The 10,632-nt window shown below is 41.9% G+C and overlaps 1 protein-coding gene and 1 pseudogene across 1 annotated transcript; one reads left to right on the top strand and one right to left on the bottom strand.

Moving 5' to 3' along the window:
- Positions 1-3,062, bottom strand: part of LOC103090264 (beta-mannosidase pseudogene) — a 17,343-nt pseudogene extending 14,281 nt beyond the window's left edge.
- A 216-nt stretch (positions 3,063-3,278) lies between these two features.
- On the top strand, positions 3,279-3,851 carry TMEM217 (transmembrane protein 217). Its single transcript, XM_007467298.1, has one exon. It carries the CDS (start codon positions 3,279-3,281, stop codon positions 3,849-3,851), a length of 573 nt encoding a protein of 190 aa, XP_007467360.1.
- The last annotated feature ends 6,781 nt before the right edge of the window (positions 3,852-10,632 follow it).

Below are 10,632 nucleotides of genomic sequence, written 5' to 3'. Positions count from 1 at the left end.
GGTTTGTGCACTGAGGAAGTCTAACATATAAGAATAAGCAGGGCTTCCCTGGTGGCGCAGTGGTTGAGAATCTGCCTGTTAATGCAGGGGACACGGGTTCGAGCCCTGGTCTGGGAGGATCCCACATGCCGCAGAGCTACTAGGCCCGTGAGCCACAAACTGCTGAGCCTGCGCATCTGGAGCCTGTGCTCCACAACAAGAGAGGCCGCGATAATGAGAGGCCCGCGCACCGCGATGAAGATTGGCCCCTGCTTTCCACAACTAGAGACAGCCCTCACACAGAAACGAAGACCCAACACAGCAAAAATAAATAAGTTAATAAACTCCTACCCTCAACATCTTCTTAAAAAAAAAAGAAAAAAAGTAATAGTCTCCCCAGCTGTTAACCAGGGACAATAGAGCCTACCTCATAAAAAAAAAAAAAAAAAAAAAAAAGAATAAGCAGAAGGAGGGACTTCCCTGGTGGAGCAGTGGTTGGGAATCCGCCTGCCAACGCAGGGCACACGGGTTCAAGCCCTGGTCCGGGAAGATCCCACATGCCATGGAGCAACTAGGCCCGTGTGCCACAACTGCTGAGCCTGTGCTCTAGAGCCCACAAGCCACAACTACTGAGCCTGTGTGCCACAGCTACTGAAGCCTGTGCACCTAGAGCCCGTGCTCTGCAACAAGAGAAGCCACCGCAATGAGAAGCCTGCGCACTGCAACGAAGAGTAGACCCCGCTTGCCACAACTAGAGAAAGCCTGCATGCAGCGACAAAGACCCAATGCAGCCAAATAAATAAATAAATATTTTTTAAAAAAAGAATAAGCTGAAGGAAGCTAGTAAAGGGTCTGCTCTAATCAAGGCTCTTTTCTAGTCAAGGCCCTCTGTTAGGAGCTGTGGGATAAATAGAGTCTCTAAGCTCTCTGAGCTCACAAATCTCTGAGGCAGATAAGGCACAAGTGGGTTGAGTGTTAAGACTGGTTTTAGAGCCAGGCAGGTGTGAGTTCAAATCCTGATTTTGCTACTGACCAGATGTACAGCTTTAGGCAAAATAAATTAACTAACTTCTCTAATTCTAATGTCCTCATTGTTAGCCACTAGGATGACTACTGTAAGTATAAAATATTTATACCTTAAAATGGTTAAGATGGTAGGTTTTATGTTACGTGTATTTTACCAAAATTAAAAATAAAAATTTTAAACAATTCAAAAAAATGTCCTAATCATAATTGTTTAATAATGTGGTATTTTTGCAGTTCTGTTATTTCTGCTGCTTCTCACAGTGCCTTGTTCCTTGTATGCTCAGTTATTTTTCACTATGTACTAGTCATTGTCCCTGAAAAATTAATTACTGATGGTGATACTTTGAGGACCAGCACAAAGATGTATCCTTCCAGAGAAGGCCTGAGTTTACTTCTGTCAGGCACTTAGAGACACTTCAGTTTAGGACTACTTTAAACTAGACTTAAAAGTTTTTTTGAATACTTCATGTAATTTGGGCTACAAATCTATAAGAAGGTTAGTTATGGTTACAATGTCTCAAGGAGAGTTCCCCCTGCCACCCCACCCCCCGCATTTGTTCAGTGTAGTACTAAGTTCACTTTCCTTGGAGTCTCTTGGGACAAGATGTGGGGGCAAGTTTACTTCTGATTCCCCTTTACTCTAATCATAGACCTTTGTGGCCATGACTAATACAGGGAAGGCCTTCTAATAGACTCCCCACCAGGACTTCCCTTGTGGCTCAGTGGTTGGGAATCTGCCTGCCAATGCAGGGGACATGGGTTCGATCCCTGGTCTGAGAAGATCACACATGCCGTGGAGCAACTAAGCCCGTGAGCCACAACTACTGAGCCTGCACTCTAGAGCCTGTGCTCTGCAACAAGGGAAGCCACCACAATGAGAAGCCTGTGCACCGCAACGAAGAGCAGCCCCCACTTGCCGCAACTAGAGAAAGCCCACGTACGACAATGAAGACACAACATGGCCTAAATTAATTAATTAATTAATTTAAAAATAGACTCCCCACCTTGGTGGACCCTGAGCTTTAATTTCATTCCTCCTTACCCTACAGAGTTCTCATAATGAAATTCAAGTTTGCCCAGATTGGCAAATACCCTCAGAGCAAATTTGACTTTCATGTTTGCTTACCTGTCCCAATTCCTGAATTCCTATTGTCTTTGGTCTCCTACCTCTTATCTTGTCAGCTCTTCTGTGCTTTCAAGAATATTTTAAAACTATTTTATACAGCAGTTTTTAGTTGTTGGGGTTTTTATTGGCAGCAAGTTGGCCCCAATAACCTTAGCAATCAGAAGTCCCTCTGCTTTATCTTTTCTTCCTTTTTATTGATCTCTGTTCTTTATTTATTTTCTCCTTTTTTTTTTGTTCTTATCCTTGGTTGTTTTTTTTCCCCCTTACTTCTTGGGTTGAATGCTTAGTTCATTATTGCCTTTATTTTTTCCATGATAAGGCTATTCTATTCTAAGTTTCTAAATTTCCCTTAAAGTACACCTTTCATTGTATTCCTTAAGTTTTGGAGGAGTGATTGCTCAAAGCCTAATTGTTTTCATCAACTCATCCCAGCAGGGCTATTGCGCTACCCTGATTTTTTTCCTAAGATACCTGTACTCAATGTCTGGATAATGCGGCCAATTTTCCCCATCAGGGGGCAGCAATGGTTGCCCAAAGCAATGCTGGAAGAGATAAGAGCATAATTTAAACTAACTTTTCCTGGGACTTCCCTGGCAGTCCAGTGGTTAAGACTCCACGCTCCCAATGCAGGGGGCCCAGGTCTGGGAACTAAGATCCCACGTACTGCAACTAAGCCCACGTGCCTCAACTAGAGAAGCCTACAGCCAAAAATAAATAAATAAAATTTAAAAATATGTAAACTAACTTTTTCTATTTAGTGTTTTTCAATACTGCCTACATATGAAAATCACAGGGAGGTTTTTAAAAATACTGATACCTGGGTCCTACCCAGAGAATGTTCTAATTGGTGTGGGGTGCTGACTTTCAGTGACTGTAATGTGAAGCCGGCATTGAGAGTCACTTCTCCAATTTATCTACTCACTGCCACCATGGCCCAAACTGCATCTCCCTCCTCCCCACTCACACTCCCAATTAATTTTAAACAGTCTTCTGTCTTTCTCAAAGCTGTTATTGCCTGGTTTCCATATTTCTCTCTATTGTTTCTCCAAGTGAATTTGGGGAAGGAGGCAGAAACCCTGGTAATTTACCACATTGGCAGGAATCAGAATTCTCCCCCATGTTATTTGTCTTCACAGGAGGTCTCAGCATGAGACGGCAGCACTGGTGTGGGATGACCGCCAAAATGGGCTCCATGTTATCAGGGGTCTTTACCATCATGGCCATCTACTTGTACCTCATCTTCGAACAGAAGTACTTAAGGAGAAGCAATTGCACTGAGCTTACCCCACAGACCAAGAGTACAAGTATCCTGATAAAACAGTTCATGATCTGCTGGAGTTTGACTATCGTCTTCTTCCTATCTTTCATCACCATCATCATCTGCTTCTTGCTCCTATACTCAGTATATGCCCATATGTACAAGGGCCTGGTGATCTACATCATCTGGATCTTTTTCTATGAAACTGTAAACATTGTAGTACAAACACTTACCAACGATGATTCTAACATTAGAGAGGTCAGAATCATGCGCTGGTTTGGTCTGGTGTCCCGTATATTGGTGCACTGTTTTTGGATGTACTTTGTCATCCCCTATGCCTACATGATCTACAAAAATCAAAGCCAGGGCAATATCATTTCCTACAACAGTCGTATTTCTACAGGCAGTAAATTCCCACGGCGGAAATCAAAGATAATACACTTTACTCACCGGCCACTATAGTGAATGACGTTGGCCCTTTTCCGTGATAGGCAGATCTCCCAGGTTCTCATGGTAGTTCAGTTTCCATCTCTTTCACTTTTCAGCAAGCAGAGACTCTACTGCCACTCTTTTGGGGGGATACGGTGAGAAAAGTGATTATAGTCACAACTGGAACACGCTGCTCATTAAGGATGTTTAGTTAAAGGACATTGTTATTATCAAGCACTCTGTGAGTTCCTCTTTCCTTGTCTTGTCATTACCTCCTTATTGGTCTAAACGAAGAGGGTGAGGAATGAAATCAAACTGAATTGCAGTCTGGCAATCCTTTCATCTTGGTATATCTTCATCAGCCTTCAACCCACAGCTCTCTGATGTAACCCAGCGACAGGCAAACCTGTATTTATATCTGAGTGTTATAGCACAAAGAATAGTGTTGGGGCCTTGAGGTCGCTTTGTGTTATGGTTTTTCTCCCTATGTCCTCTATACTATATTCCAGATAAGTAAAAGAATAAAAATAGAGAAAAATCATACTTCATTTTCTGTCTTGACTCCCCACCCCCCAAATTTTTCAAGGAGCACAAAAGACACTTGTGGTTAATCAAAAGGTATTTGTTAAACTTTTCTGTCTGTCACTGTGCTGGACACTGCAGGAGGATACAGAAAAGTATAAAATATGAGGCCTGGCCTTGAGGATTTTTTAGTTTAGTGGGAGAAACTAAATCATGTTTATGAGTCAATTAGCCAACCACATAAGACAGTACAAGATTACACACTATCACAAAACAACAAACTCACTTTGAATTCAGGTTCAGAAATTGTCAGAAGCAGTTTAAACCAGAATGGAAGACAAACCAAGCAAACCTATACCTCAAACATTAGACATTATGTTAAGTGTTTGTTTACTTAACAGCTTTCTTGAGGTATAATTGACATACAGTAAACAGCACATGTTTAAAGAATATAATTTGATGAGTTTTGACACTAGTATATCCCAGTGAAACCATCACCGTAATTGAATTGATGAACACATGTATCACCCCCAAAAGTTTCCTCCTAATCCCTGTCTCCTGCCCCTTATTGCACCACACACCCCCGCCATCACAAGGCACTGATTTGCTGTCCCTATATATTAGTTTGCATTTTCTAGAATTTTACATAAATGGCATCATACAGTATATAATCTTTATTTTTTTTTTTGCCTGGCTTCTTTTGCTCAGCCTAAGACCTTAAAGACTCACCCATGTCATTATATATATTGATAGTTCATTCTTTATTGCTGAGTAGTATGCCATGGCATGAATGTACCACAGATTGTTTATCCATTTGCCCACTGAAAGACATAGAGTGGTTTGTAGTTTGGGGCAATTATGAATAAGAACACTATAAGCAATTGTGTACAAGGCTTTGTGTGGATTTATGATTTCATTTATCTTGAGTAAATACCATTTTTACTTTTTAAGAAACTAGCAAACATTTTTCCAGAGGGGATGTACCATTTTATACTCCCAGTGTATGAGAATTCCAGTTCCTTCACATCCTTGCCAGTACTTTGTATAGACAATACGTTTTTCATTTTAGCCATTCTAATATATATATATATATATATATATATATATATATCTTCAGAATAGAAGCTCATTAGGACTCTGAAATCTACTGGGTGGTGTTACATTCCAGTAATTTTTATACTTTAGTGGAAACTTATGGTTCCATTGCCACCATACTCACCATCAGACATTTGTTAAAACTGTATATATATGTATGTATATATATATATATATATATATATATATATATATATACATATACAGTGAGAGAGAGAGAGAGAGTATATAGTGGCATCTCACTGTGCTTTTAACTTTCATTTCTTTAATAACAAATGATGTTGAGCATCTTTTCATGTGCTTATTTAGCATTCTTATATCTTTTTTGGTAAGGTGTCTGTTCAAATCTTTTGCCCATTTTTTTGTTTTATTCACTAGTTTGTCTTATTTTTTAGATTCCACATATAAGTGAAAACATACAGTATTTGTCTTTCTCTGTCTTATTTCACTAAGCATAATACCCTCCAGTTCCATCCATGTTCCTGCAAATGACAAAATTTCATTATTTTTTATGGCCGAGTAGTATTCCATTATATATATATATATGAATATGTATATTATATATATAATATATATATTCCATTCATCTGTTGATGGACATTTAGGTTGCCTCTACCTTTTGGGTATTGTGAATAATGCTGCTGTGACTATGGTTGTCCTCAAGTTTCATCCGTGTTGTAGCATGGGTCAGAATTTTCTTCCTTTTTAAGGCTGGGTAATATTCCATTATATGAATACACCACATTTTATTTATCCATTCATTCATTGATGGGCATTTGGGTAGTTTCCAACTTTTGGCTATTGTGACTAGTGCTGCTGTGAACGTTGGTGTACAAGTATCTGTTTGAATCTCTGCTTTCAATTCTTCTGGTGGGTATGTACTCAGAAGTGGAGTTGCTGGATAATATGATAATTCTATTTTTAATTTTTAGAGGAACTGTCATACTCTTTTCCTCCACAGAGGTACTATTTTACATTCCACCAACAGTGCACGAAGATTCTAATTTCTCCACAACCTCCCCAGCACTTATTATTTTGGTTTTTTGATAGTAACCATCCTAATGGGTATGAGGTGGTATCTCATTCTGTTTCTAATTTGCACTTCCCTAATGTTTAGTGATGCTGAGCATCTTTCCATGTGTTTATTGGTCCTTGTATATCTTCTTTGGAGAAATGTCCACTGAAGTCCTTTGCCCATTTTTAATCAGGTTATTTGTGTTGCTGTTATTGGGTTATAGAAGTTATTTATACATTCTTATTTATCACATATTTGATTAGCAAATAATTCCTCCTGTTCTATGGGTTGCCTTTCCACTCTATTGATGTGTCCTTTTTAAAAATTTATTTATTTATTTATTTATTTATTTATTTATTTATTTATTTATTTTAGCTGCAAAAGGGTCTTAGTTGCAGGATGCTGGATCTTCATTGTGGCATGCGGGATCTTTGGTTGGAGCATGTGGGCTCTTAGTTGTGGAATGTGAACTCTTAGTTGCGGCATGTGAACTCTTAGGTGCAGCATGCATGCGAGATCTAGTTTCCCGACCAGGCATTGAACCCAGGCCCCCTGCATTGGGAGCACAGAGTCTTACCCACTAGACCACCAGGGGAGTCCCTTGATGTGTCCTTTTATGCATGGAAGTTTTTCATTTTCCTGTGGTCCAATTTATATTTTTTTCCTTTTTTTCCCTATGCCTTTGGTGTCATATTCAAGATATCATTGCCAAATCCAATGTCATGAAGCTTTCCCCTTAGTTTCATAGTTTTAACTCTTAGAGTTAGGCCTTTGACTCATTTTGAGTTAATTTTTGTATATGGTGTAAGGTAAGGGTCTAACTTCCTTCTTTTGTGTGTGGATATCCAGTTTTCCCAATACCATTTGTTGGAAGGACTGTCCTTTTCCCCATTGAATGGTCTAGTCACCCTGCTGAAAATCATTTGACCATATGTATTAGTCTGCTCAAGCTACCATAACAAAATGCCATAGACCGGGTGGCTTAAAAAACAGACTTTTATTTTCTCACAGTTCTAGAGGCTAGAAATACATGATCAAGGTGCCAGCAAATTCAGTTTCTGGTGAGAGTTCTCTTCCTGGCTTGAAGATATCCACCTTCTCTCTGTGTCATCGTATGGTCTTTCTTCTGTACACAGGTTGGGAGACAGAGTGAGCTCTCTGGTATCTCTTCATCTTTTTATGAGGATACCAATCCTACTGGGTTGGAACCCCACCCTTATGACTACATTTAAGTTTTATGACCTCCCTAAAGGCCCTCTCTTCAAATACAGTCACATTGGGGGTTAGGGCTTCGACACATCGATTTTGGGGTGGGGGACACAATTTTGTCCATAACACCATATATGCAACAGTTTATTTATGGGCTCTCTATTCTATCCTATTGGTCTGTATGTCTGCCTTTATGCCAGACATTCACACTGTTTGATTAATATAGCTTTGTGATACATTTTGAAACCAGGAAGTGTGAGACCCTCAACTTTGTTCATCTTTTTTGAGATTGTTTTGGTCATTGGGGGTCCCTTGAGATCTTATATGAATTTTAGGATGGATTTTTCTATTTCTTAAAAAAAATCCTGTTCGGACTTTGATAGGGATTACATTGAATCTGTAGATCGCTTTAGGTAGTATTGTCATCTTTTTTTTTTTAATAAATGTATTTATTTTATTTTATTTATTTTTGGCCGTGTTCGGTCTTTGTTGCTGTGCGCAGGCTTTCTCTAGTTGCGGCGAGCAGGGACTACTCTTCGCTGTGGTGTGTGGGTTCCTCATTGCGGTGGCTTCTCTTGCTGCAGAGCACAGGCTTTAGGCGTGTGGGCTTCAGTAGTTGTGGCTCACGGGCTCTAGAGCACAGGCTCAGTAGTTGTGGCACACGGGCCTAGTTGTTCCGCGGCATGTGGGATCTTCCTGCACCAGGGATTGAACCTGTGTCCCCTGCACTGACAGGCGGATTCTTAACCACTGCGCCACCAGGGAAGCCCACTATTGTTATCTTTTTTTTAATATATAAATTTATTTATTTTATTTTATTTTATTTATTTTTGGCTGTGTTGGGTCTTCATTGCTGTGCGCGGGCTTTGTCTAATTGCAGTGAGCAGGGGCTACTCTTTGTTGAGGTGGGTGGGCTTTTCATTGCAGTGGCTTCTCTTGTTGTGGAGCTCTAGGTGCACAGGCTTCAGTAGTTGTGGCACATGGGCTCAGCAGTTGTGGCTCATGGGCTTAGTTGCTCCGAGGCATGTGGGATCTTCATGGACCAGGGCTCAAACCCACGTCCCCTGCATTGGCAGGTGGTTTCTTAACCACTGCTCCACCAGGGAAGTCCCTGAACTTCATTAAGTCTTGAGACCAGGTGTGATCTCAATTAAAATACCATGGGGGCTTCCCTGGTGGCGCAGTGGTTGGGAGTCCGCCTCCGATGCAGGGGACACGGGTTCGTGCCCGGGTCTGGGAAGATCCCACATGCCGCGGAGCGGCTGGGCCCGTGAGCCATGGCCGCTGGGCCTGCGTGTCTGGAGCCTGTGCTCCGCAGCGGGAGAGGCCACAATAGTGAGAGGCCCACGTACCGCAAAAAAAAAAAAAAAAAAAGACCATGGGTTCAAGTCCCAATCTGAGTTACACGGTTCCAAAACCACTTCTTTCTGCCCCTCTCCCAGCTCAGCCAGGTAGAAACTCTACTCCAGACTGGTGCAGCCAAGAACACAGGGCTCCCTTTCCCTTATCCCCCAGTCAGGGTTTTCTTCCCAGGAGGAGCCAGACATTGGCATTTCTCACCTTGTGTCCCAGGTACCTGTTGCTGAGGCTAAGAGGTGGAGGTTCCCTTCTGATGCCTAGTCCCTACTCATGGGACCGAGGCATTACCTTAGGTGTGGCACCACTGAGAATACTGGGGCCCCAATTGCCCTTGCCCCAGGTTGTAAGGTAGTGGTTCCAATGACAGGAGAGGCAAGCCAGGAAGACCCCAGACTACTGTCTTCCCTTTCCCACAGAGCACTCAGCTCCTAAAGCAGCAGTATCACTAAGACAGAAGCATACAGTTGTCCCTCCCCCAATGCCGGAGCCGTGGACCAGAGGTTTTGGCTGAGGCAGGGGAGAAGTAAGCCATAAAACAGATATTTGCAATCTCTCCCCCAAAGGAACTGGTTTTCTTTACAACAGAACAAGGGAACAGGGAACTCTTCTCAATACTCTGTAATGACCTACATGGGAATAGAATCTAAAAGAGAGTGGATATATGTCTAACTGATGTACTTTTCTGTACAGCAGAAACTAACACAACATTGTAAGTCAACTCTACTCCAATAAAATTTTTTTTTAAACCTAAAAGAAGAAAATATTATGCTGTGAAGTAAGCCAGACACAAAAAGACAAATACTGTATGATTCAATTTATATGGGGTATTTAGAAGTAGTCAGATTTATAGAGACAGAAAGTAGAATTAACAGGGGCTGGCGGGAGACGAGGGAGGAAGAATTAGTGTCTGATGAGTACAGAGTTTTTTCTTGGAGAAAATATGAAAATGTTGAGGTGGGGGCTGGTGATGCCTGCACAACAGTATGAATGTACTTAACGCCATTGAATGGTACACTGAAAAAGGGTTAAAATGGTAAGATTTATGTTATGTATATTTTACCATAGCAGTAAAACAATTGCTACTGGCAAAAAAAAAAAAAGAATATTTGGGATTGATAGAGTGAGCGAGGAGAAGGCTGGAGGGAGGCGGATGGCAGCCTGTCTGTGCTCTGACAGGACTGAAGAGGAGCCCTGTCCAGCAGCCTTAGAAGGAAACCATGCCGAGCTTCCAACTGGTTGTCCCTCATCGGAAACACATCAGCCAGAGGCCTGCACGCGTTCCCCTCATGTGTGACTCTTCCTCCTCTCTCTGCCCTCACAGCGGTAGCTGGCCAGTGTGGGGAATGAAGAGGAGGCAGCTTTGCTCTGGAGTTCTCCAAACTGGGAGCCAGTAAGAAGGTGATAGGATCTGGGAGGGACGATTGCTCCAGGGCCCGCCCTACCAGAGACTTGGGCCCTCCGCCATAAGCCATAAATACCTTCAACAGGTCTGCGGGAGCTAGGCAACACCACCCTGGCTGGAGCCAGCCTCTAGAGTTCAGGTCTAACCTAGGTTGCAGCTGGGAGTCGGCCTGCTGGATTGTCGCCTGAACGACTTGGCTTATCGTTGTGGCA

Source organism: Lipotes vexillifer, unplaced genomic scaffold (genome assembly GCF_000442215.2).
Source record: "Lipotes vexillifer unplaced genomic scaffold, Lipotes_vexillifer_v1.1 scaffold528, whole genome shotgun sequence".
NCBI classification, from domain to species: Eukaryota; Metazoa; Chordata; class Mammalia; order Artiodactyla; family Lipotidae; genus Lipotes; species Lipotes vexillifer.
The sequence above is the reverse complement of the archived record's forward strand: the minus strand, read 5'-3'. Positions and strand labels throughout refer to the sequence as shown.